Source organism: Phaenicophaeus curvirostris, chromosome 7, assembly GCF_032191515.1.
Source record: "Phaenicophaeus curvirostris isolate KB17595 chromosome 7, BPBGC_Pcur_1.0, whole genome shotgun sequence".
NCBI lineage: Eukaryota > Metazoa > Chordata > Aves > Cuculiformes > Cuculidae > Phaenicophaeus > Phaenicophaeus curvirostris.
Window position 1 is genome coordinate 29,856,662 of NC_091398.1, and position 26,643 is coordinate 29,883,304.

General features: G+C 44.6%; 2 protein-coding genes across 2 annotated transcripts in view; both read left to right on the forward strand.

Annotated features, from left to right (window-relative positions):
- SLC49A4 (solute carrier family 49 member 4) overlaps positions 1-26,643 on the forward strand; it is a 294,424-nt gene that overhangs the window by 24,781 nt on the left and 243,000 nt on the right. The window lies entirely within an intron of this gene.
- EAF2 (ELL associated factor 2) lies at positions 522-13,560 on the forward strand. Its single transcript, XM_069861448.1, has 6 exons — positions 522-704; positions 3,222-3,316; positions 4,000-4,136; positions 4,850-4,995; positions 8,013-8,285; positions 12,723-13,560. Exons 1-6 carry the CDS (start codon positions 602-604, stop codon positions 12,767-12,769), a joined length of 801 nt encoding a protein of 266 aa, XP_069717549.1. The 5' UTR covers positions 522-601; the 3' UTR covers positions 12,770-13,560.

Consider the following 26,643-nt stretch of genomic DNA (forward strand, 5'->3'; position numbering starts at 1 on the left):
GGAGGAAGGGGGGAGGAAAGGAGGGAGGTAGAAAAGAAAGGAGGAAAGGAGGAAAGGAGGGAGGGAGGGAGGGAAGGAGAGAGGGAGGAAAGAAGGGAGGGGGGAAGCCTCCCAGGCCTCGACGCCCCCAACCGCCCTGAGGCGAAAGCCCCTTCCTCCCTCCCGCCCGCAGCTCCCGCCGCCGCGCGGGCTCGCCCACTTCGAGGAGCAGAGGGGGGGGGTTGCAACATCGAACCCGCCCATTTCAACGCGACAGTCCCCCACGACCTCCCCCCATCCCCCCCTCCCCCGGCAGCCGCGTGGTCGCGGCCGCTGCCCACCAACCAGCGCTCTCCCTTGGAGGGAGGAGGGTCTTATTTGCATATCCGCGTGCCGCCCCCGACGGCGCCGCCGCTCGTGGAAACCCGCGGGGAGCCGCCCCCCCGCTCTGCCCAATCAGAGCTCCCCCCGCCCGTGACGTCAGCGCCCGCCGGCCTATCGGCGCGCGCGGTGGGCGTGTCCCCGGCCGGCACGTGGGCGTGGCCGGGCGGCGCGAGGGCTGCTCGGGCTGCGGCGGCGGCGGCCGCTCGGGCTCGCGCTCGCCATGGTCTGAGGCGCCGCGATGAGCGCCGCCGTCCCGTCGCTCTTCGATCCCAAGGAGCGCGTCCTGAAGCTGGGGGAGAGCTTCGAGAAGCAGCCGCGCTGCGCTTTTCACACCGTCCGCTGTGAGCGTGGGGAGACGGCGGGGACCGGGGGCTGGAGGTTGGGGGGAGGGGGTGGGGACGGGACGGGACCGAGTGGTCCCCGCCGCCCCCTCGGGCTAAAGCCCCGTCTCGTCCTCGCTGGGAGCCCCGGAGGGTGGGGGGTGCGAGGCAGAGCGGCTTGGCAGGCGGCCGTGCGCTGGGGGAGGAGCAGGGCAGCGTGGCACAGCCCCGGCTGGGTTTGTTTGCCTTTTTATTTCATTTTTTTTTTCCCCTTATTTTACGCCTTTTTGTACCCAGAATAAGCGCCTGGATGCTTCAGACCGAGTTGGGCTGAAGGTCTAGTTTTTGGGGAGCTCGGTTGGGCGATGAAAGGTTAAAAGCAGCGTTAATTGGATTCCAGAAGGAAATTTTTCACCGTGAGAGCAGTTAAACATTGGAATCTCCCCAGGGAAGTGGTGGAGTCCTCTACTCTGGACACTGTTAAGGCTCAGCTTGACGGGGTGCTGGGCCATCTCATTTAAACTATATAGCACCTGAAAAGGTCGGACCAGATGAGGTGCCTTCCAACCTGGCGTTCTGTGATTAATCACAAAGCTGTGTGCCCTCCCTGAGTACATAATTGCTGTCTGGAGAGGTGTGTGCTCAGGGCTTCTGAGGGTAGCTAGGAAACAAATGCTCTCAGGATTATAGTTCTGGTAATTTAGGGCTACTGCTTCTTCTGGGTTTGATGTCTCGTTATTTATAGACTGGTTCCCGGCCATTCGGTCTCACGTACGTTCTCTGGAGCGTGTCCTGTGTGCTTTCGCACAGTTCAGTGAGATGGGTAATGTGCTTTCTGTGAGCAAGTGGAATGGCACTCGGTAGGATTGTCTGCAACTGTGGGAGGGGAGGGAGCAGGGAAGAGCTATAAGTGGATTTAAACAAACGCTGTGACTTGAAATTTAGCCTAATTTTAAAGCACACTAAAAACCACGTCTGGTACCTCCCACCCTTACGATTTCTTGCTGACCTCTGTAATTTGATGATTTATTCTGAGATGTGTTTTGAAATCTCTCTTCCTTTCCAACAAATGAGACATAGAAACTGGCATGTTCATCTTTTCTGCCAAATGCACGTGCAAAAATTCCCTTTTCTGACACCTGGAGTTTTTGTTAACGAATGAGTAAAGGAGAAGATATCTGCTGAGTAGAAGCTAAGAACAGAAGTCCGTTTATAGACATCGGAATCGATATCTTAATTTTCTAAAGTATTAACTACACAGTGGCCGTACATTAAAGAAAATGCTCTCTAATTCCTGATGAGAAACTTCAGAACTACTTTACACTCACCCCTGTAGGGCTTTGCTATAAACAGGGTTAGTAGGGGCTATTACCTACGCCTTAGCTCACAGCTTGCTGTGTGTGTAGTCCTGCCCACCAGCTCCCGAAGCCTGGTTTTCTTGCCCGGTTGGTCTGCAAGCTGGAGCCAGCGTTCTCGGCTGTGGTTTGTGCCGCCTGGCCAGTGGGTTGCAGGCAGCGTTACCAAACTGGGGAACTCCCCAGCTATAACTGAGTGCTGCCCGGCAGTCGGTGAGATGACAGTTGCGAGCCAAGGAGCGTTTGCTATGCCGTAGCCGAGGAGCGTGCTGTCTGGTGGGTCCCCTGGATACCCCTGGTTCCTCCGTGCTGCTTCCCAGCATGCAAGGCAGGGCACCCGACATCCCCAGGCTGCGAGACTGGCCCTGTGCCCACGTTGGCTGGAACCACGGGTTCAAACCCACTTATGTCACCACGTAGCTCTCCATCCTGTCCTATCTCTTCCAGATCTGTGCAGGCAGGGCTTCAAGCTGCAGCCCTTCCCAATTAATTTGTGGTGGAAATAATGCTTTATAGATAATGGTATGCTATGCAGCTGCAGTGCCTGAACATGTGCTCATTTTCGATGTCTCAGGTTTTTGAAAAGGACCAGAAATTGGTATCTTCTTCTGTTTAAAACTTGTTTTAATCAATGCTTTAGATGTTGAAAAAGAAAAAAGAAAAGAAAATTAACATTCAATTAGGAAGTAATTTCCCTTTTGTCAAAAAATAAATGCACTGAAACTCCAATTTTGGTCAGCTGTGCACATGCCTGATATAGGAATATTGGGAGTGGATACAGAAATAGATATTAAGGATTGATGTTGTTCTTTGTATTGCCTAGGTTTCCTGTGTTTTAGATCGAAATTTTCAAGAACTATTTATTGATTTTTCTGAAAATAATTATGTGAGGCCTTATCTTTTGAAATACAGCATAGCTCATTTAGCACCTTTAACCACTAGAACCTAAAAGTATTTTTTTCTGATTTTAACAGAAGGGTGTTCACACTTACACTGAATACTGAGAAAACCATCTTGACTTTGAATTCTACTGACTTAGGGAAGGATCTACTCAGGGGAATGGCAGATGATACATTAGCAAAAAAGGCTTTAACTTATTAATCTCAAACTACAATTAAAAGTTGTCTACATTTATAAGACACCTGAAAAACCTGTAAATAATCCTGTTTGGTTTTATGTTCAGATGACTTTAAGCCTGCGTCTATTGATATGTCCTGTGAAGGAGACCTTGAAGTTGGCAAAGGTGAACAGGTGACAATAACACTACCAAATATTGAGGTGAGTGGGGTGGCTGAAAAGCAGCAGGTCTAAGGGAATGATTTATTGTGTTGTCATAAATGCGTGCTGAGTATAGAAGGTTATGAAGTTTTAGTGCATTTTCAGAGCTGCTTGTGTGATTTTTAGAGCAGAAAAGCAAATGCACTGTGAGTAAAATTACTAAAGACCTAAAAGTTAAACAGCTGCGCTGTAACTTTAAGTGTATTCACCACGTTGGAACTATGCTGTAGGATGACCCAGAAGTGTTGCGTACACAGAAAAGCTTCATGTGGATGTTGGCAGTGCAAGTTTCCCTTTGGTATTTATTGCTCTACTGCAGTTCCAAAGCAGGAAAGACTGGAAAGGGAAAATTTACTACCTGCCATGCTTTACTGCTCTGCTGATATGGTAACTAAAACCCCTTTTGGTTAAAAGGAGCCCTACAGAGAGCATGCTCTTGTTGGAAAATCAGCATTTAATCAGTTTGAAACTAAGCTAAGCTGGGTGAAGTCCCCTTGCAGTCAAACACCAGCTGCTTTTGGTCATGGCTACTGTGAATCTAATTTGAATTAACAGATAACGTTTTTAAAGACTAGAAATTATCATGGGTAGTGAAATTGTCATCACTATCATGGGTTGCTGTTTCTGAGGGGGAAAAAAAAAGCCCTGCAGAAGTAACGCTTACTGGACTTTTGATTGAATAGGGCTCAACTCCACCAGTGACTGTGTTCAAGGGGTCAAAGAAACCTTACCTAAAAGAATGTATCTTAATTATCAACCATGACACTGGAGAATGCCGCCTAGAGAAACTTAGCAGCAACATCACTGTGAAAAAAACCAGGTGGGTGCTTTACAGGCGAAACAACTGTGCTTTACTCATTGTGAAAACTGATTTGTTACTGAGTCTAAATTAAGATGCAGGACTACCCATTACTATTTTTAGCAAACTATCATTTTTAGAAAGTACCTGGCCTTGCTCACTAAATGGAAAAGGCTGCTTTCTTGGCACAGGGGCTTCGTAACTCTCTGGTCTTGACCGGTGGAAGCAATGGGAATGTTTGTTGCGTTTTCTTAACTAAAAAGCTTCACAGTGTTGAAAGTGATGTCGACTATTTTTGAGTTCATTGAGGGGGCAAAAAGCCTGTTTGGAAAGTAGCTTGCCTACTGTCTTCTGACTTCTAAACGAGAAAATGAAAAAGATAAATTTTGTGACATGTTTCAGTGATGTTAATGGCTTGTTTTTCTCACACTATGTTTATTTGTTTTTTTATTTTTCCTTTTGCTGCTGAATCCACATAAGTAATTTCCAGTAGAATTATTATTAAATAATCTTGCATAGCCAAGTATAAAAACAGATTGAGAGATAAAGGAAACAGTTTTTAATATATCTATATATAATTATATGCCAGTATAAGAACGTACCCAGAAATATAATGATACTATTTAGAAAGGCATGACAGATAATTCCATAACTTAAGGTACTGCATTCCCTGTATTCTTGCCTTTTTCCTCTCGTCTTCTAATAATTGCAAATGCTTTTGATTTTACACACAGAGCTGAGGGAAGCAGTAAAGTCCAGTCTCGCATAGAGCAGCAACAGCAGCAAATGCGAAATGCAACTAAGGTTCCAAACAGCGCTAAAAATTCTCCCCAAAAAGAAAAGATGTATCCATCTTCTCCTATGGATGATATTGAACGAGGTAAGGTCCACTGGCACACAAGCTTAAGGAATTTTGCTCTTAACTAGCAATTAGTTTTTAAGAGCCAAGGTTTTTGTTTGTGTGGTTTGTTGGTTTTTCAATTTGAGATTCACGCTAGAAGCTGATTATGTAAGGACTTTACCCTGGTATGGAAGTGACCGCTCTGGCTCAAGTGGTAACAAAGCAGTACTTGAAACTTCCTAAAGTAAAACAAATTGGATGAACCATTAGGCTTAACAATGCCAAGAGCCCCACTGCTCTCTTGGATCTGTCTTCTGCTGCTACTTTAATCAGGCATATAGCTAGTTGTCCTGTGGCACTGGAACCAACTGAGTCACTTCCATTCATCTGTTACTGCCCTCAGCAAACATATAGGTTACAGTGCTTTACAACTCAAAATATATTTTAAATTACTGGATAAAGCCTTGTAAAAAATGAATTTCTAGTGGAAAAGACATCTAAAAACCTTCATAAATCAATCCTTGAACCGGGCTCTGTACTGTATTCTTGAGAGACTCTGGTTTGGTGCAGCACTCATATTTCACTTAATAGGAGGCCTTATTTCCTTTCGGAGGACGAGGAGGATGGCAGGTGGTAATTACTTGCTACAGAAATGCTGACAGGTGGCAGTTTCATTGCCTGGAATTGACATCTGCCTCCCAAGATGTTCTGAATTCTTTTAAATAGGTTTTTTTTTCAGATGGGTTGTTATGAAGGTTTTGGTTTGGGGTTTTTTGGGTTTTTTTTCCATTTTGGTCTTAAGCTCTGACCAGAAAACTATACTATAGAACAGTACTAGAATCTGCCTAAGCTTGCAAAGAGGAAGGAGGACTTGAGCACATGCAATAGATTTTTCTTGGTGGTCAGTGGTTTTTGGAGGGGAAGTGGTGGTGTCAAACATGTCGGCAGCCACTTTGGTGACTTGCAATATGTATCAAACTCTTATGTAGTGTCAGTCTTTGAGTACCACAAAAGAATGTGGAATAATTGACAAATAGGGATGGTGGGGCCCTTTTAAAGCCATCTAGTTCATCCTTCAGTCCTGAAGTCAGATTTCTGACATAGCTTTTTAACCTGTACTTAAAGACTTCCAGTGACAAGGTCCTGTGTTCTCCCTGGTGATCCATTCCAGGGCTTTGCTCTCCTTACTCTTCAGCTTCTTCCTAATAAATAATCTGACAGTAAGCCCGTTACTACTTTCATATTTATCATGCAAGTATAGACCAGATTACTATGCTGCCTTTGAGCTTCACTACTCAGAAGCTGTCTTTCCCATTCTTCATGCAAAATGATGCCAGGTGGTTCAGTCTTTCCTTAAAAGTCAGATTTTCTAGATCCTTGATTCATTGTCATTCTACTTTGGCTGTCTTCCAGCGAGTCCAAAAACTTCACCTGAAGTATAGTGCCTAACTACATTTGCTGTTTCAGCTTAGGTTTTAGCAGTGCTGAGTCAAGCAAGAAGACTGTCTTACAGGTGCTCTTCATCTCTGTGCACAAAGACCAAAGAGTACCACATCCCAGTGTAATGCTTGTCATTTTCGCAACAGTGTGATGCAGTACAACTGTGCCTAGTGATCCACTGTAACTCACAGACTCCTCAGAAGTGTTGCCTACTTAATTGTTCTTCATCCTGTGGCTGTGTAACTGACTATTCCTGCTTAAGTACACTATCTTGAACTTGTTCGCTAACTTCGTTTTCTCAGTGGGGGAAAGATCACTCTACCCTTCTCCTCCAGTATATGTACAGCTCTTCCTTCACTGTTTGGAACTACTTAACTTAATTCCTGCCAGATTAAATTACTTCAAAATTCAAGAGATCTTATTCCTCTGTTTTAGATATTAACTCAGAATTGGAAGACTTCATGGAAGTTTGTGTTCAAGCTTATTCTTTTTGTTCTCTCTTCTTCTCTTGATTAAGCTCTGAGCCATCTTGTATCTTAATGACTTTCATCTTCAACCTGTTCTTCTTTATTGGGTGAATCTGAAGTGAGAGGAGCCATTGTCCTACTTGCTTTTTGTCTGCTGTATTAAAGCTGTTCCTGAAGTATTCCGAGTGCTCGTAGGACCATTTGAGCAAATGACTGGCTAGTTACAATCTGGTATAATGAGGAACTTCTGCTCTCTGTGTAACTCCTTATGTTGCTGTTCAGAATCTTCATCCACGATGATTGAAGACTTGCTTCAGCAGCACCCCTATTTTGCACAATTATTGGATGTATCCTTTCTGTGAGACTTAACTTCCTCTGTATGTTGGACTTCAGTTAGTATATAGAAAAATGCGTACTATGCAGGACAATCTCTTCAGTCATACTTTCTTAAATATTATCACAGTCAGGTGCACTATTTCATCAAGAACGCAAGTTGGTTGAGTCAGTTTGATCTGTTAATTTCCAGTGTTTCTTGTCTACCTCTTGTTGTTCTAGATTCCAACCCCATCTATAAGGAGAACAAGGGTTTGATGAAATCTTCCTAATAGTAATGTGTAGATGGTTCCTTTGGATATTCTCATGCTTAGCTTGGTTTCCAGCAAAATGTCACACTGTCCAAACAAGTCTATTGATTGTAATGCTGAATTGCTGGGGGGCATTTTGGGTGTAGCTGCAGACATCTTACAGCTACCTTATCTGTGTAACTGCAGCTTTTAGTCAGTGAAAGGCATCTTTGGGAGTGCTAAGAAAAAAAAGGAAAGACTTGCTAGCTGCAGAAAGGCTATGTGGGATGCAGTACCCTTTGGAATGTGGTGTTAGCATTTAGGTTCACAGTCACCCTTGTTCTAGCACTTGGCTTGAAAGGGAGAAAGTGCCCTAGCTGCAAGAGGAGAAAACCACATGATAGGCTGGGTGCTTGCTTGTGCCTTTTTCTTTGTTCTGGAGAATTATGGTAGTTTTGGTTTGGTTTTATTTTTTTTTGTTTGCTATAATGTGTATACCTGTTTTGTTGTTGATTTTTTGTTGTTGTTGTTTTTATACTTCAATTATGATGAATGTTAACAGAGAAACAAATCATATTGTTTACAGAACTAAAAGCAGAAGCCAGTATCATGGACCAACTGAGTAGCTCTGACAGTTCATCTGACTCTAAAAGTTCTTCGTCCTCTTCATCAAGTAGCGAAAATAGTTCTAGTGATTCTGAAGATGAGGAAATGAAGCCCTCTCTTCCTATATCAATGTCAATGCCGTATTTGCAGTCACAGCCTACTGTGTCTGCCATACCACAACAGGCTGTCCCTGACAAAGATGCCAGTCATAACAGATCCCAAGAGAGCAGTGGTCATATGATGAATACACTACGTAAGTACAAAGGCTGTTCTTTTCTTGGCGCACAATTCCAGACATCAAGATTCTGAGAGGAAACCATATTGTTTTTAAGTATGTCTCTGTTATAATTAAAACTGCGGGAAGTTATGCTAGGTTTTGATTGTTCGACAGCGGTCTGAATTAGACACTGGGCTAGAAAGTTCTTGGTCCCCAGATGTATTAAATTAAAGCTGATGCAGTTGAAAATGTTTCCTAAGCTCTTCTGGCTTCCTCCCAGCTACATATATTGGGGCTGGAGAACAGTTATTTTGTTTTGAAAATACTTGAACTAGCAGGGCACTCCCAGAACATATGCTTATAATTTCTTGAGTAGAACTATGGGAAAGATAGCATGCTGGCAATACTCTGAATTATAGAAAAGATGGTATGTTCTTATCTGCTTTGGTTACTATTGTTCATGGCACTGTTCCACTGGACAGCATGGCAAAACTGCTCTTTGCATGTGAGGAAGGAAGCAATATGCTTTCAGGTGATGCGATCTTATTCCTCACATTCAGGCAACCGAAAATGTAGTTTGAAGAGTAGCTGTGATGTTCTTCAAGAAGTGGTTGCTGCGCAGCCTGGAACTGAGTGCTCATTCAAAAAGATGAGAGTTTGGACAGGAAAGAAAAAGTCCCACTGGGCAGAGAATCTTAAGGTTGCTACCTAAATAGCAGGAGCATTCAGGCATAGGAGCATGGGGACTCTTCAAAAATTATTACATTTTTCATTAGGTGCTTAGCTGCAGCTCCCAATTTGAACAGATTCTCATCTACCCTGGTTTGCAGCCTAAGACCTTTAGTGGTTACCTTTTCTATGTAAACTTGTTACACTGAAATTTGCCAGACTCTGGCAAATCTACTTTTATTTCACTACTTAATGGATAACTTGAGCAGGAATTTTTTTAGCCAATATTTAAATACTTAAATAATCAGTGATGATACTTAATTAATGTACTGCATTAACAGGTAAGAGCAGACTGAAAAGTTCTGTGACTTCATGGGCACAGGACTAAATGCTGCTTTCATTTTACTGTCACTGCAGAGAACAATGTCTTCATGTTTATAATTTGCATAATCTTAATGTGTCATTTATTTCAAGCCTTATTCACAAATGAGATTTCCCATTCTTCATGCTTTAAATAAAGCTGTTATGAAAACCAGATTAAGCTCTGTCCCCAGTGACAGAATCCCAGCTGGCAAAGCTTCCACTGAGAAACACACTTACAAGTACAGGTGGCCAAGTCCGACAGTCGTAGTGAGAAAGTGCTGCTTAAAACAACAACAAAACTGAAACAAGGGAAGCTGATGGCTTGCTGGTGCTCAAGAACCATGTTGACAGGTAGAACCTCTGTCTTGTAGCATCAAGCCTTGGACTCAACTGTCTGAGCTTGCCTAGATTTTTAACTTAATGCCATTTACTTCTGTTACTGCTTGAAATGATTCTGTCCCTACCTTCCAGTAGGGTTGACACTTGAAATACACTTCAGTGATATAACCACCAAAACAGTAACTTTCAAGGAGAATGTGTTTCTTTAGCTCCCTTGCTGAGGGAATTTGGCAGGAGAGTGAAACCTGGAGAAACAAAATGGGTAGTACATGGTTCTAGTTTGAATGGCAAGAGTGCTCAGTCGGGGTCCTGTACAGTCATGCCTTCCATCTCAGTGCTTTGCAAAACTGAAATATTGAATCAACAAATGTCAGCACAAGCTGTTTGCTTGTCTAATCCTGTTCTGAGGTTTTGACCGCTTATGTGCGTGACTAGTTTTGTGCTCGTAGAATCAGGACCATACTGGGTAATTAGTGAAGTTTTCCTGTGGCTTGCTGTGTGCAGGCAGAAGGCTGGGGAAAGGCTTAGGGAGCAGGGTTTCATCTCGCACACAGAAATCATACAGCTGAAGTTTTGTGGAACTTGGAAAACACAGGAGGTGGTGTCTAGAGCATGGTAACCAAATACTTCTGTCAGATACACATCTACCTCTTCAGGAATGTGGGGCTCAAGACTGACCCCAGCCCCCAAAATACTCCTTTCCCTCTCTGACTTCAGAAGCTGATTATACAGGCTCACAATTCACTTTATAACACAGTTTGTAAATGGTGGCACTAATGAATCTGTTCTTCATAAATATTTATTCACACATTGCCTTATGTCCACTTTTTTTGTTTAAATAAGAGTTAAGTTAAATAAAGTAATTTTCCAAATTAAAACCAGCATTCCTTGGCTCTTCTGGGGCCTTGTGTTGTGTGCATAGCATTCAGCACAACTTCTTTTTTATTGATGCTTGGTTCTGGTACAAGCAGCTGGTTGTGAAATAGTTTTCCCTTGTGCTAGTTTGGTGTTGGTGTGACCACCAGGGTCTGTGAAACACGTCAATCCTTTGAGCTTCCCCTTCCCCTGTGCCTCGCAAGAATTCAATCGATTGTGCTATAGTCACTGATTTAAAAATTTGGGAAATGTAATTTGCAGTGCAATCTATTTCCCCACTTAATATTGCTAATTAGCAGCAGGAACTGTGAAAACTGAATTCAACAGTTTTCCCTGCTTTGTTGCTGCCTCATAAGCACAACAGAGTCTCTAGATGTTTCTTCAGAGTTCTAGGTAAATGAACTTTCCATTCTTGCACCAAACCATCTGAAAGCCACCAAGTGTAACCTGTGTTGTTCTTCCATCTTTCTGGAAGTGTTTGTTTGGAGGTAGGGTTATAAAAATGGGGCAGAAGTTTTTCCCTGAAGTAAATCCTAATGCATTATTTCTGACTCTGGAACTTGGAGTTCTTGCTTTTCCCATCTGCTGGTTTTCACAAGCGCTGGTATTTTTGGCTGGTGTTACAGGGCTTGTGTAATTTCTATCAACTATGTTGAAATAACTTTTGAAGGCTGCAGAATCACTATTTGGAAGGTTATCTTCTTGTTCATATTCCCAGTCCTCTCCTAAAGTAGGTAGTGCTTAACAGCGCTGGGATTTCTAATAAATCGCTGTAATTTTTTTTCCTTTGAATGGTAAATCTGTGAGTTTAATTTACTAATGCCATTCTCTGCCTTGAAATATTATTTCTTAGGATAATATATTGTCCTGAATAATTACTGACAAGTTACTTGATTTTGTTCTTTCAAAATAGCATAAAATCCTTTAAATTTATGTTAAAATAATACAGCTGTAAATGTCTCTATACAGAGGATCAGGAAACATTTGCCTACAGTAGTACTTTAAGGGTTGCTACAAACAGCCTTCTTCACTATTCTTGTCTTATAAAAAGTGTTTTCTGTTTTGTCACAGAGAATCATGTACCACTTCCTAAACTTTAGTGCTGACATAGAGGAAAACAAAGGAAGGCTGAATGCAGCCATGTTAAAGACTTCAGTGTTCTGGCAGAAATGATACGTATCATAACAGAAGATCCAATCTAAGTGTCTTGCTGGGTTTACCCTCTTGAGGACACTTTTTTACCCATCTGCAGAAGTGATCTGTGAGGGGTGCTGAGGCTGAGGGAAGGGCAGGTGAAAATATTGTGCCTGTTCAGTTTCAGTGATTCTTTTTTCCTTTGCTTTTTAGGCCATTTCTGCATAACCCGAGATGAATTTTTTTTTCCCCTTTTTTAATGGCTGCTTGGCAAGGGAAGTGTGAATAAAAGCATATGGGTTGGAACAGATTCTTATAAATATGTGGGAAGTTGCTCAATACGATGTAGGTTCTGTATAGCTGCACTGCTGTGTGTTTTTGTTACGTTATCTGACATCCTGGAAAAGATCCCCCCTCTCTCTCACTGTCTAGGCTTATGGACATCCATTGCAAGCATGATGTAGTCTTTCTTCTTACTTTCCCATTTTGAAATATATATAGACACCAAATTAAAGTGCAGTGTAAAATGTCTTTTGATGTTTTGTTTGTTCACTTGTTCCAAAACCTGTTTGGAATAGTAGGTCACTGATACATCTTTAAATGGTACATCAAAGAGCTGCTGCTCTTGATTGAGACACCACTTTGTTTTCAAGCATAGCTGAGTGGCATTCAGATGTGTTTCAAAAAAGCTCAACAACTCGTTTTTCACAAAACTGCATTCGCCAGCAGTTTTCCCACTTATGAAGCATGAAAATGTGGGTGGCAAAGACAGCTAGGTGTTGTCTTTGTGATCTGGTGATATTAAATAAATACAGTTGTGGCTAATAAGCTAATGGCTTGCTTGCCAATATTTTAAAACTGTAGGAAAGCGATCTCTCTGAGCTTCTGTCACTGGGGAGTTTGCTTCTACAGCTATTTATTCTCTTAGATAGAATAGTTTGGGTTAGAAGGGATCTTTAAAGTTCATCTAGTTCATCCCCCTGACCTGTTTGGTGTTAGTTCTTTTAAACCCTTAACTGAGAAAGGGAATATCTTGAAATAAGAATAATATTTCCTTGAAAATGACTAATATGATGACTCTCTTTCTTCTAGGAAATGACTTGCAGCTGAGTGAATCTGGAAGCGATAGTGATGACTGAACAAATTTTTGGCCTTAAATGTATCACCTTTTTTGCTAAATGTGTCTTAGCATCTGTTTTGCACTAAGATTAGATTACCAGAGACTGGAATGAATGTCCTCGATTTTGATAATAGACATCCTGATTTTCTACTGACACATCACATCTATAATACAACAGCATTGATATCCCGTCAGTGCTATGGTTATGTGTTTATCTTTCAAATTACTGTATTTACAGTAAAATTGTATGATCTGATTTTGATTATTTTTGCCTCAGCCACCTGTTTTACTTGAAACTGATTTGTAACAGCTAGTTACTTTATATAAATAGTTATGGAGTGGAGAAATTTCTGGTATTTATGGAGGCAAGTTTCCTTCCTATGATTTAAATGCTGAATGCTGATCTCACAACTTTTACTTGGAGGGAGTGAAAGGGAGAACAACTAAATGAGGTCTGCTGTGTCAGCTACGCTTTTCGTTCAGTTCACAGTTTGTACCTTTAAGGAAACTGCTGAGTAATGTGGTCCACTAGTGCAGTTACAGTTTACAATTGTTCAACACATTGCTGAATTCTTAATTTCATTGTATTATAGGAATATATATATTTCTGAGCCTCAAGATTCCTAAGGGAACTTGTCCGTTCTCTGCCTTTTGTATGTAATTTGAATAGGCTGGTGTTTTTACAACCTTTTTGTATCTAAATTTAGGTAACTGCAGAGAAAGCAATTTCCTTCATTTAATTCTGTAACAGAAATCAGAAAATTTCTTGTAGGAGTATAAAAGTAATTTAATAAAGCAATATTTATCATTTTCACGTGTCTGTTTTTACTGATTAAGAATTCTACTTTTCTAGTTATAGTGTCATGCCAGTGAAAGGGTTATGCAAATAAATAGAAAGCAGTGAAATTGTAGCTAATACAGACTCCCTATCCTGCCTGCAAGACTTGGGTGTTTATCACTTTTGCCTGCATTGAGACAAGCCCTAATAAGGGCTTGCTGAAGGTTTATGGTGGTGCTAATGTACCAATAATTGTTCGTTACAGACTGTATGCAAATGCTGTTGCCAAGTGATATTGGGTTAGAGAAGAAAAGGTGTTTGCCTAGTCTCATTTTATCCTCATTTGAAATTACATTTCAAGACCTGAAGAACTACAGGTAGGAGTCCAAATTTCATCCGCTAGTTTACTACTGAAGAGTTTTTTAACTTAACAGTAGCAAGTGCCTGTAGGATGAATTCTGATGAGATAAATCTGCTCAGTCTTGCACAGAAGGCTCCCTTGCTAGACTGCAGTGATTAAATTGCAGATCTGTGTCTAAGCTGTGAGGACTGAATCCTATATGTAAGCTTGAATGTGCAGACATGAAAATATGCGTACTCAGTTAATGTATACAGTAGATGGTGCTACTCCCAACTGTGCTGCGAGAATCAGCCTGTGTTTACTTCTGTGTCCAAGAAGCCAAAACCATGTGTCCCCCCCCAAAGGAACGTTTTTTGGTACCACCACACAGAAATGAAATATTGGAAATGCTGCTTTATGATGCTTCCCTGCTTTGTGCTTTGTATCCCAAACTCTGGCACTGGCCCATGCTCCACACCAGGTAACAACTCACTAGTCTTCCAGTTTCCTAAAGTTGGTGTGGTAAGAAGCAAAATACCTTCTTGTTTATACTCCAAGGGAAAGACTTCAATCTAATAACCATGGGTGAATAGATCTTTGAGAAGAAAAGGGATAAAGAGCGACCTTGAGGGAGGATGCTATGTAATAACTCTCATAAGATAGTTGAAACTTTCTTAAGGGAAAGGGTACCAAGTTCTCTGATGGATCATAGCTGTTGGTGTGGGAACTCTAGCAGAGTACTTGGTTCTTGGCTAATGAGGTTCTGCCAGAGCGATGGGAAGAGCTGAGATGTTGCAGGTAACCTCAGGATGAAGGAGCAGCCCTGGGTGCTTAATAGAAAGGGGGGCAGGGATAATGCAGCATCCTGAGCTGTAATGTACTCTTTTTGCCTTCCCCTGTTCCTGGTGATTTATTTGCATCAAAGCCTTCCTTTAGGCCAGTGTTCTAATTCTAGGCAGAAGACTGCTGTTTTTTTCTGAATAGTGATGCATTCGTGGTGTATGGGAGTGAGCAGATGTGTGGAATCACCAACCAGGCCAGGGTCTAAATCATGGAAAATGTGCATACTCGGGGATTACAATCACTCCTTCAGTGATTACTGTTGAGTACAATCTACCTGTACCTGTATATAATTGCACTCATGAGCATACAGGTGCTTAAATACAGTTCTGGGACTAAAGCACATTTCCAAGTTCCTGCTCAGCCTTAGGATTTGATCTTTAGGTTGGAAGTTTTCTAGGATGGGAAGAGTCTGGGTTAAGATTTTGTATGGTACATAGTACAGAGTCATTTGTGGCCAGTCAGCCAGTATCCAGTCTAAATGACTATGTGACCTAGACAGATATGTTGTTAAACGCACAGTTATAATAATTCAGGAAAGGGTCTTTTTAAATATCAAGAAAGGGGATAAGATTCTGAGAGCTTTTACAGAGTTAAAGGGAAAAAGATAAAAGACCTTAAATGTGTGAAGGAAAGGCTCTCTATGCCTTATTCAGCCCAAATGTATGCGATCTGACTCCCCTTCTTCATGTGTCAAACAGGCAGTGGAGCTGAAGAGCTTGCTTGGGGCTGTTGTCGCACAGAGGGGGTTGGCTTGGATCTCATTTGTGGCGTGCTGGGAGTATTTCCTCCCCTAAGGCTTGGTTTGTGTGCCCCAAGCAGTGCTGAGCCCCTACATCTCCTGCTACAGGGAGTTCTCAAGGGGGAGGTGTGAGAAGGTGGTTGCACTGAGATTTAGGAGCATGAGCAAGGGAGGTATTCTAGCAATAGGAAAACAAATGAGGTTGTCTTTTTTGAAGTTTTTTTTCAGACATTGACTTGAAAATTCTTTTCCTTTAAAAACAGTTTTATTCCTGTGACATCAACTTAACTAGAATTGAGTAAAATCAGGAACTGCTGTAAGTTCCTTTGACCACTGCTCCTTATGACTTCTGAGTGCCTCCTCCAAAATAATCTTCTGAAATACATCTGGTTCTATCTTGCTGCTTTCAGCTGTCTTGCCTTTCCATCCAGAGATTTAAAGCATATGTGTGTGTTTGTATCTCTAAACAGTAGATGCATTTGAAGAATATTTTATTGTGACATTATACACTTTATTATGACATTATACACTTTATTATGACACTATAATTAAGCTATAGGGTATGTTTTGGATTTGAGGAACATCTGTATATTACTTACATCTGTATTTCATGATTAACACTGGGATTGCCATTTACTTGGGGTTTTCTGTCTAGCTGTAATCTCCTCTTGAGATCCTTGCCCCTAATGCTGCCACAGGCCTTTAGAAAGTTCTAGTTTATAAGCATCAAATCTGAGATGATGTCCATGCATTTTGCAGTTATTTGCTAAGTAACAGTCTTATTTCCCACATAATCTCTGAAAATTATTTTGATGCCTAAGCATGGATTACTGAAAACTGCGGCTCATTGAAATCATGATATCACCATCAGCTGGAGCACAGCTCATTGAGGAGTTTGTCATCAAGACACCTGACTATGATCAGCTTCATTGCATGAACTGCTTTTTTATTTTGGAGGAGGTTGGGAGAGAACCATTTTTCAGGTTAAAAGACTTCAGTAAGTCAGTTCTGTTCTAACAGAGAGTGAATTATCTGAGAACAGAGAAACAGCATTCCTAAGAAGAATTACTTGTCGGGTCTTTCTTGACTGATTTCTGGGGAACCAAATATGAACAGATCATCTCAGATAATAGTTTGCTTTAGTTCTCAAGATTTTGGCGCACAAAAATAGTATCATTTCTGGTCAACACTTGTGATTTGCTTTAGTAGTTCTACAGGAAGGTTTCTGAGAACAGCCAAGCAGTCTGTTGAATCCTTAAACAGGAGAGATGAGGAAGCCCTGGCTGGACAGAAACAAAGAAGCCCAGAGGAAGAAAGGGAAGATAACTTGGCTCATGATGGTTCTTAGGCTGAATACTTGCAGTATATGTGAATTCCTTCTCTCACCACTTTTTGAGGTCATTCAGCTAATGATATAAGGTGCCGAGTAGAATCTAAGTACATAAGAAGTTCAGCTTTTTGAGCAATGTATAAAAAAGAGTAAGGAAAACAGAACTTTTCAATAAGAGTGTTTGCATTTTGTTAAAGTACGTTTCCCTGCTGCTTTGAGGAAGGTAAGGGAAATGTGAAAAGAAGGTAAATATGTACTGAAATGTGGAGAAAAAAGTTTGAAATTATAATTTCTTCCACAGTTTAGACCTAAAACCTGATAGGAGTAGTCATCCATATCCAAGGGGATTATGGGAAGACCTATGTGTCTCAGTTATTACCCCACCCAGTTCAATGAAACTGCCATGACCTTTTCTCCTGTTTTTAAACTGGTTAGCAATTACATCCCAAGTGATCTCGGTCCCCCTGCATAAAATAATTCATGGTGGCTTGTGTATTTGCAGGCAGCAGCTCCCTGCTTACCAGCTATACGCACAGGAATGGGAAAGCTCTAAAGAATCTGTTACTGTGGCTTTTATCTCACCACTTGCAAATCCTCATGTTGGAGAAAAGCTCCTGCAGGGCAGACCCAGAGCTCAGGTTCTGTGTCAGCAGAAGAACTATTCGGCTTCTAGGCAGAAGTACCAACTTCATACAGGGTTTTCATAAAACTAATGCTACATCTGCTGTTGTGAAGGGTCTGGCCTTCTGGGAACAGTGAGGGCTTGGGCACTAGTTATTTCTGTGGTTTTCTGAATCCATAGAAGAAATGAATGTGTTCCCAGATTTTCCTTCTCTGAAAAGCAAATCCCTCAGCTGTGGTGAGGAAGGAATGGAGGTTAGAGGTAAAGATGAAGGAGCCTTTCATTCAACAGAGAAGGCTTTGTTGATGCACGACATATACCTGGTGAGTTAGCTGCCAAGACCTCTCTTGACTTGCTTTGAACAGAGGCCCTTGTTACAGAACCTGTTCTCCATCTCTGATCTCCCATATGCTGTCTTTTCTGTGTGGCTCGGTTTGTTCTCGTAAGTGTGCTTACACACGACAGAGGATTATTTGCTCCCTGTAAGAGATGAGGCCTTCTTCATGCTGCTATTTAAAGTTTAAAGAAAAGTGGAGTGTCTTAAAAAGGTAATTAAAGAAGACCCAGCAACAACCCAAACTGTTCTTTAATCTCTTTAGTTTCACTTCCACATGCTGTGCATCTTGTTTTACCAGTTTCAATGTTCTTGCAAAACAGTTGCACAATGACTTCCTCGTAGCAACCAGCAGAATTAAGCTTGAGCTCACCTAATTGGTTGTATCTTTTCTAAGATCCTCAAGTATTGAGTTTCCAATGAACTCTGTAACTCCCTCTTTTTCCTGCACCTTTTCATTGTCACAACTTTTGGAATTAATACTGGTGGACATCCTCATATTCAGCTCCCATAGAGACAAGGGAGCTGATTTGTGGCCTGAAATATCAGCTCATCCCCTAAACAATTTCTTCCCTGCACATAGACAATTTATGAAGAGACTCAGGCTTTTAACAGAGCTTTGATTCAAGTGTTTGTGGGAGTATTAAAAAATCTCCCATTAAGAAGTGCTCCTAAAAGCTAAGGCTGCTTTAAAGGCCAATGTCCAGTAGAGATTTCCCCCCCCTCAAATAAAAGGATGGTTTGTGCCAGTTTCCGATCTTGCTGGAATACTGAGGGCACAACAGAGGAAGCACAAGGTAATGGACCTCTCAGAGCATCGGGGTCAGACCAACTATTTTGGAATTAGCTGTCCTTCAGCAACTCTTCTGGAAAGGTTTGTGTGCTTCATGATCTCCTCCCACCACAGTGTGGAACAACTTCCACTCCTGGGCTGTGTGATAACCTGGCTTTTGCCTCCCCATCTCAAAGTTACCAACAGAAACATTTAGCTAACATTTCATAACTGCTTTTTCTATAAATACTGGTCATCAAAAATGTTTGCTAAATGTGACCTGAATGTAGGTGGGGGAAACTCCATGCAGATTAGCTGTGACACTTGTGTTGCTCCCTTATATGAGCTCCTTTCCCCCTTGCAAGCCAGACTTTGCCTAGTAAGCTTCACCAGGATATGGTATTTGTCAAAGATACTCATGATCAGTGGCTGTGACTATGTTTAACCAAGGATGCAAGACCATTATGCTATTTAAGAAGTTCTTGCCACAATGAATACATTTCAGAAAGTACCACCTGGAAAGAGTGCATTGAGCATAGTGGGGACTTTTTATCCCCATTAATTTGTAAAACAAAATGACTGCTAAAAGCTTAGAATCCATCCCTGCTTTTATGTTTTCCATTTGACTCCCTCGTAGTGATGAAACAACAGCTACTCGCAGGTGAATAATCGAGGTCCCCAAGAGGGAAACTTGTTAAAATTTTAATAATGTCTCGGCTATATTTATAATTCAGTAGAAATGCTCTGAGCCGAGTGAACTAAAGAATCTACCATGTTGCATCAGAGCCTTTGATCCAAATGGCCTCTGTTCTGGAAACGAGAGGTGCTTATGATGCATAAATCTCTCTAAATCAAACAAAAATACATGTGAGATTTTCCATGCTTTCCTGGAGATGGTTGTCAGGTAACTTCAGCCACTGTTAGATGGGAGCAGCTCTGTGATGGGAGGTTGCAAACAGCTAGTGTCCATGCGATGTGTATGACGGTGCTGGTGGATTGATCAGACACTTCCTGGGACTTTGAGAGCAACCCCTGGCAGGTGCCTTGGTTGCTAGAACTGCAGAAACTGCAAACTGCTCCCTGCTGTGTGGTAGCTTGTGAATCTCCTGGGTCTTATCAGCAGCTCACACCACACACAGAGACCTCCTGCCTGACAGAGATGCTCAGCTGCAAGAGGCTGCCTCTCAGCTGTGTTTTTTTCATCTTGTACTTCTTCGCCAAGAGGGAGGGGCTGTACAAATGGATAATTTGTTTTCCAAGCTAAATGAAAACTGTAATTTCAAGTTTGCTTGCCTTGACACCTCTCCAGTTGACAGGGATAGTGGCAGGGTGCTCAGCAGGGAGGGAAATAACACGGTCACAATAAAGTGAAGTGACTGTTGAAGGTAGCGTGATGGCTCATCAGCGGGACTCCTCACTGCTGGACTCTGCTCAGGTGACAAAACCATGCAATTTAATGCAATGCCAGCCTGCAGCACTACCACAGCCCCCCCGACCAGCACACAAAATGGTTCCAGTAAAATCAGGCCACTTGGTCTCCTTTCCCCTCCATGCTAGCATGAGCTTCCCTCCTCTCTTCCCATGGGAAAGGGTATCTAGAATTACGTTAACTCCACCTTGGCAAGGGGAAGAACCACTACTCCTTCCTGGCTTTGCTGAAGCCTCTTTAGCCTGGTCTCATGGGTTAAATCACAGAAGTTCCTTCCCTCTGTCTTCCCACTGCATAAGGGGAAGAAATTAAAAGCACCTTTGCATACAGCTTCTCCACTCCCCCTGGCTGAGGGGTGGAAACAACTTCTGTGTCTCTCAGCCCTGGTGGCAAGGAGCACATCAGGTGCCTTCTCTGAACCATAACGATGCTGACGTCAAGCTGGAGCTGCAAGTGATTACCTTGCATGGTGGCATGTGGTTGGGCTGCCCATAAAGCAAAAGAAGAACAGGGCATTTCTGTGCCCTCTCCTGGTCTCCCTTTGTCCTTCTCTCCTCTTGTCCTGGGGGCAGCTCTGTAGCAGTGCACTGTTGCTTCCTTGCAGACAAGCATTTGCGATGAGTGGCAGGTCTGGTGTCCATAATCAGTGGGCATGATTCTCTCACCCTACTCTTCATGCAGGTACTCAGTAGTGGTCCAGTTGATACAACAGTAGTTTATGTCATTTCTGTGTCCTTTATGGCCAAAGGGAATGAGACCCTGTCTTCCTAAAGGAACCACTTTCAAAGCACAAAGAAAGAGCCTCTCAGAAGAGAGATAAGCCATGGGAACCACACTAGGTAGTCCTTTACCCTCTGGGCTTGAGTTAGTCACATATCCAAGCTTGCAGTCCTGTCAGGGCACAACCCACCCAGCTGCATGGTCTCCCAGCCTCCTGTGCTACCATCCTTGAGAAACAAAAAAGCATAAAATGCAAATATTTGAGTCACAAACAAAAGGTGGGTGAGTAGGATTAGGTGAGGCTGTGCTGACTAACCCACCCCAGCAACAGGCAAGCCTTGCTCCCAGTTTGTCCTGAAGCAGATGGGTCTGGTTGTGCTGAAGTTCAAGGTGGTGCTGGTAGGCGCTGCTGGGTGCAAAAATGTCTGAACTCTGATCCTGGGCCACCCTACCAAAAAAGGGATCCCAGGTGTGGGTCTGGCTGGATTTACAAGGGAATACTACAAAATCGATGATAAAAAGCAAACCAGGGATTTATCATTGCCACTGTCACATCTGACAAAGGAGAGTCGAACCCCTTGAGGCAGAAACAATTTCTCTGTGGCTCAAAATGACTCATTAGGAGCTGTTTTAAACAATCAGCGTCTTTGTATTGAAAAGGCACGTCCTGATGAGTTTGGCAAGGACACAATTCCAGATTATTTTATAGTCTGTTTTGCAAAACTGTACACAGGGTTAATGACAGTTTAGTATTAATTGCATATCTCTGGCAATTTGCAGAGACATTTGCCTGACTAGAATCTTGTTCCTGCTTTTAACATTTCTAGTTCTTGAACAATGAAACAACTGGCAATTACAGCACTGCTTTCTCAAACGGCTTTATCGGAGGCTTTCAGGGCATGATACAATTAAGCATTTTATTGTGACATCTCCTGTATGGACGGCACAAAATTTACTCATCTCCAGCCGCAGCGCAGCTTCCCCCAGACTTGAGTGTGACAGCTGTTTGTTATCGACCCATAGTGCCAAAATAACTCATTGGAGAGGCAGCCTTACAGCTGGCTGGTGCTGGGCTGGGGGGAAGCGAGACGGTTAGGATGTATTCAGCAGTAGAGCAGCTTACCTGTTCAGTCACACTGGCAAACAGATGCATAAACACAAAAGTGTGACTTCTTATCACAAGCAACATGTGTGAGTGGGGTCCAAGGCCTGGTTGCTTCAAATTTCCAGGAATTAGCTGTTAATGTATTAGCTGTGTTAAGATAAAGCCATGTGTCTGAAAGGCCTGCTGTTAATTCGCTTTTGTGTGTGGGTGCTGAGATACAGGCAGCTCTGAAGAAACAGCATTTGGTGCTGTTGATTCTGGTCTTGACTTCAACAGGATGAAGACAACTGTGACACAAGCGATTTTTTGGTACAGGGCACTTCTTCAGTGTGAGGGAGAAATGGTTTAGAACGGCTTTAAATGCCTCAGGGTAGTAACACGGATGTTAAATTCTGACCATAATTTAAATTAATTGCTAAATTTTAACTGACTTCAATGTGACCAAAATGACAGTTTGAATTTACAAGTATCCGAGTGGCTTTCTTCAGGGCATAGAAAAGTAATTTCCACAGGGATCAGATATATGCACAACAACTTCCAGCTCTCTTCCCCGGCTTATTTCGAATGACTGGTGTGGTTTGGTTGGTCTTTCTGCACTTCACTTTCTAATGATTGCCCTCAGGAATCTTCATCCCTATGCACTAGTGTAGCTGGGCTGTCAGTGGGAAGAATGTAAAAGTCCTGAAAGCATCCCCTCTCCTGGGGAGGTTCCCTATCAAGTCCCACACAACCATCCCCATGAGCTTTGCTACCCTGCTTCTCCCTAGCTTCTACTCAAGGACCTTCTCCTGCCTCGCTCCTCCAACAGGGATAACATGCCTTGGAACTCAGGCCAAGAGCCAGAGCAGGCAGTTGCCCAGAGTTTTGTTGCTTTTGAAGAATGCTTTTGTTTGTCTCTAACTCCCTTTTAAAAAGTGCTCTTTATGTTTCAGTTTGTCTTGTAATGCTGTTCATCTTGTAATAGCTTCACTATCGATTTCTATGTGTACATCTATGCATGGGTCAGATGAGAATAACTCCTGGAGGGAACTATTTCCTTCCACAGTTCCATCAGAGACTGGTACGTGTCCCAAGGATCTCCTTCCCAACAGCAGCCCTGAAAGAAAAACATTTCCAAAGAACCATCCATGTAAACAACCCCACAACTTTACGTCGCGTTTTTGTTTCTTGTACATGGATATTTTCTCCTGTGTTTCCTGAGGTCTGTCACAAGCACCTAGTCCCAGATATCACATCAAACCTTCCCTGATAGAATTCCTGCTGCAGCCTGAAAGCACCAGCTTGGCACCTAAGCTGTTTGGCAATGACTCAGTGCCGATTTGAAGATTTAAAGGTAGTGACGGCTGAGGAAAGTGCCAGGGAGAGTGCGTTTACTCCTCTGCAACCCGATCCAAAGGAAAGATAAATATCCTTCTGGCTGCAGGTCCAGGCTGAGGTGTTTACAGGCTGCCTCACCCACTGGTTCCCTGGACTGCTCCGTCTGCTGCTGGAAAACTTGTTCTGTAGTCAGCAAATGTCCTGGTCTTCACAGGTCATGGTTTAATCCTGCCTGCTGAAGGCTGCCATAACAACAACAAAAAAAGATGTTTTCCCTCCCAGGGGTGACCCTGTACATTCCCATTCCCCCTAATCCTGTGTCACCAGGGCTGGGGAGCTCTGCCCAGAGGGACTTGGACAAGCTGAAGAAGTGGGTCTGTGCGAACATCGTGAGGTTCAACAAGGCCAAGTGCAAGGTCCTGCACCTGGGTCGGGGCAATCCTTGGTTTCAGTACAGGCTGAGGGATGACGTGACTGACAGCAGCCCTGCCAAGGAGGATTTGGGGGTGCCGGTGGCTGAAAAGCCACGACATGAGCCAGCAACGTGCGCTCACAACCCTGAAGGCCGAAAGTATCCTGGGCTGCATCAAAAGAAGCGTGGCCAGCAGGGCGAGGGATTCTGCCCCTCTGCCCTGCTCTCGTGACACCCCGCCTGGAGTCCTGTGTCCAGCTCTGGAGTCCTCAGCACAGGAAGGACACGGACCTGACAGAGCGAGCCCAGAGGAGGCCATGGGGATGATCCGAGGGCTGGAGCACCTCCAGTATGAGGACAGGTGAGAGAGTTTGGGTTGTCCAGCCTGGAGAAGAGAAGCCTCTGGGAAGACCATATAGCAGCCCTCAGCAGTATTTAAAGGGGACTACAGGGAAGCTGGGGAGGGGCTTTGGATCAGGGAGCGCAGTGACAGAACGAGGAGTAATCGTTTTAAACTAATGGCGGGTAGATTGAGACCGGTTATAAGGAAGATTTTTTTTTTTTTTTTTTTTTACACTGAGAGGGGTGAAAGACTGGCACAGGTTGCCCAGAGAAGCGGTGGATGCCCCATCCCTGGAAACGTTCCAGGAGAGGCTGGAGGGGCTCCGAGTGAGCCGGCCTGGTTCAAGATGTCCCTGCTCACTGCGGGGGGGGGGGGTGTGTGTGGACTGGGTGGCCTCTGAAGGTCCCTTCCTACCCAACCCATCCCATTCGACGATTCTACGGAGGCCGTTTCACTTCCACCGCCGCCACCGGGGGACAGGGAGGGTCCCCCCGCCGTGTTTTATCCCGAGCGAAGGAGGCGATGGCTGAGCGCCACCTCCCGGGCGGCTCCGGGCGGCGGAGGCCGCGGGACCCGGGCTGGGAGCGCTGAGGGGAGCAGAGGGGAGGGGGAGCAGGGGGAGCAGGGGGGAGCAAAGGGGGAGCAAAAGGGAGCAAGGGGGGGAGCAAGGAGGAGCAAGGGGGGGCAAAGGGATTCTTGGGGGAGCAAGAGGGAGCAAAGGGGGAGCAAAGGGGGAGCAAAGGGGAGCAAAGGGGAGCAAAGGGATGCTTGGGGGAACAAAGGGGAGCAAGAGGGAGCAAAGGGATGCTCGGAGGAGCAAAGGGGAGCAAAGGGATGCTTGGGGGAGCAAAAGGGAGCAAGAGGGAGCAAAGGGGTGCAAAGAGGAGCAAAGGGGAGCTCTGGGGATCAAAAAGCAACTCGAGGGAGCAAAGGGATGCTTGGGGAGCAAGGAGGAGCAAAGGGGAGCTCTGGGGAACTCAGGGGAGCAAAGGGATGCTCAGAGGAGCAAAGGGGAGCAAAGGGATGCTTGGGGGAGCAAAAGGGAGCAAGAGGGAGCAAAGGGGTGCAAGGAGGAGCAAAGGGGAGCTCTGGGGATCAAAAAGCAACTCGAGGGAGCAAAGGGATGCTTGGGGAGCAAGAAGGAGCAAAGGGGAGCTCTGGGGAACTCAGGGGAGCAAAGGGATCAAAGGGGAGCAAAGGGATGCTTGGGGGAGCAAGGAGGAGCAAAAGGGAGCTCAGGGGAGCAAAGGGGAGCTCGGAAGCAAGGAGGAGCAAAGGGGAGCTCAGGGAAACAAAGGGAAGTTCGGGGGAACAAAGGGGAGCAAAAGGATGCTTGGGGGAGCAAGGAGGAGCAAAGGGGAGCTCTGGGGAATTCAGGGGAGCAAAGGGATGCTTGGGGGAGCAAAGGGGAGCAAGAGGGAGCAAAGGGGTGCAAGGAGGAGCAAAGGGGAGCTCTGGGGATCAAAAAGCAACTCGAGGGAGCAAAGGGATGCTTGGGGAGCAAGGTGGAGCAAAGGGGAGCTCTGGGGAACTCAGGGGAGCAAAGGAATGCTTGGAGGAGCAAAGGGGAGCAAAGGGATGCTTGGGGGAGCAAAGGGGAGCAAGAGGGAGCAAAGGGGTGCAAGGAGGAGCAAAGGGGAGCTCTGGGGATCAAAAGAAAACTCGGGGGAGCAAAGGGATGCTTGGGGAGCAAGGAGGAGCAAAGGGGAGCTCTGGGGAACTCAGGGGAGCAAAGGGATGCTCAGAGGAGCAAAGGGGAGCAAAGGGATGCTTGCGGGAGCAAAAGGGAGCAAGAGGGAGCAAAGGGGTGCAAAGAGGAGCAAAGGGGAGCTCTGGGGATCAAAAAGCAACTCGAGGGAGCAAAGGGATGCTTGGGGAGCAAGGAGGAGCAAAGGGGAGCTCTGGGGAACTCAGGGGAGCAAAGGGATGCTTGGAGGAGCAAAGGGGAGCAAAGGGATGCTTGGGGGAGCAAAGGGGAGCAAGAGGGAGCAAAGGGGTGCAAGGAGGAGCAAAGGGGAGCTCTGGGGATCAAAAGGCAACTCAAGGGAGCAAAGGGATGCTTGGGGATCAAGGAGGAGCAAAGGGGAGCTCTGGGGAACTCAGGGGAGCAAAGGGATGCTTGGAGGAGCAAAGGGGAGCAAAGGGATGCTTGGGGGAGCAAAGGGGAGCAAGAGGGAGCAAAGGGGTGCAAGGAGGAGCAAAGGGGAGCTCTGGGGATCAAAAGGCAACTCAAGGGAGCAAAGGGATGCTTGGGGATCAAGGAGGAGCAAAGGGGAGCTCTGGGGAACTCAGGGGAGCAAAGGGATCAAAGGGGAGCAAAGGGATGCTTGGGGGAGCAAAAGGGAGCAAAGGGAAGCTTGGGGAGCAAGGAGGAGCAAAAGGGAGCTCAGGGGAGCAAAAGGGAGCTCGGAAGCAAGGAGGAGCAAAGGGGAGCTCAGGGAAACAAAGGGAAGTTCGGGGGAACAAAGGGGAGCAAAAGGATGCTTGGGGGAGCAAGGAGGAGCAAAGGGGAGCTCTGGGGAACTCACGGGAGCAAAGGGATGCTCGGAGGAGCAAAGGGGAGCAAAGGGAAGCTCAGGGGAGCAAGGAGGAGCAAAGGGGAGCTCAGGGAAACAAAGGGAAGCTCGGGGGAACAAAGGGGAGCAAAAGGATGCTTGGGGGAGCAAGGAGGAGCAAAGGGGAGCAAAAGGAAGAAAGGTGGAGCAAAAGGATGCTTAGGGGAGCAAACGGAAGCTTGGGGGAACAAAGGGGAGCAAAAGGATGCTTGGGGGAGCAAAGGGGAGCTTGGGGGAGCTCACATGTCCCACAG

What these genes read in the sequence shown, in the direction of transcription:
- EAF2 (XM_069861448.1), top strand. Translation starts at nt 602, where the DNA reads ATGAGCGCCGCCGTCCCGTCGCTCTTCGATCCCAAGGAGCGCGTCCTG. An exon ending in ATCACTGTGAAAAAAACCAG is followed by an intron (nt 4,137 to 4,849) that starts GTGGGTGCTTTA and finishes TTTTACACACAG; the next exon opens with AGCTGAGGGAAGCAGTAAAG. An exon ending in TCATATGATGAATACACTAC is followed by an intron (nt 8,286 to 12,722) that starts GTAAGTACAAAG and finishes TCTTTCTTCTAG; the next exon opens with GAAATGACTTGCAGCTGAGT.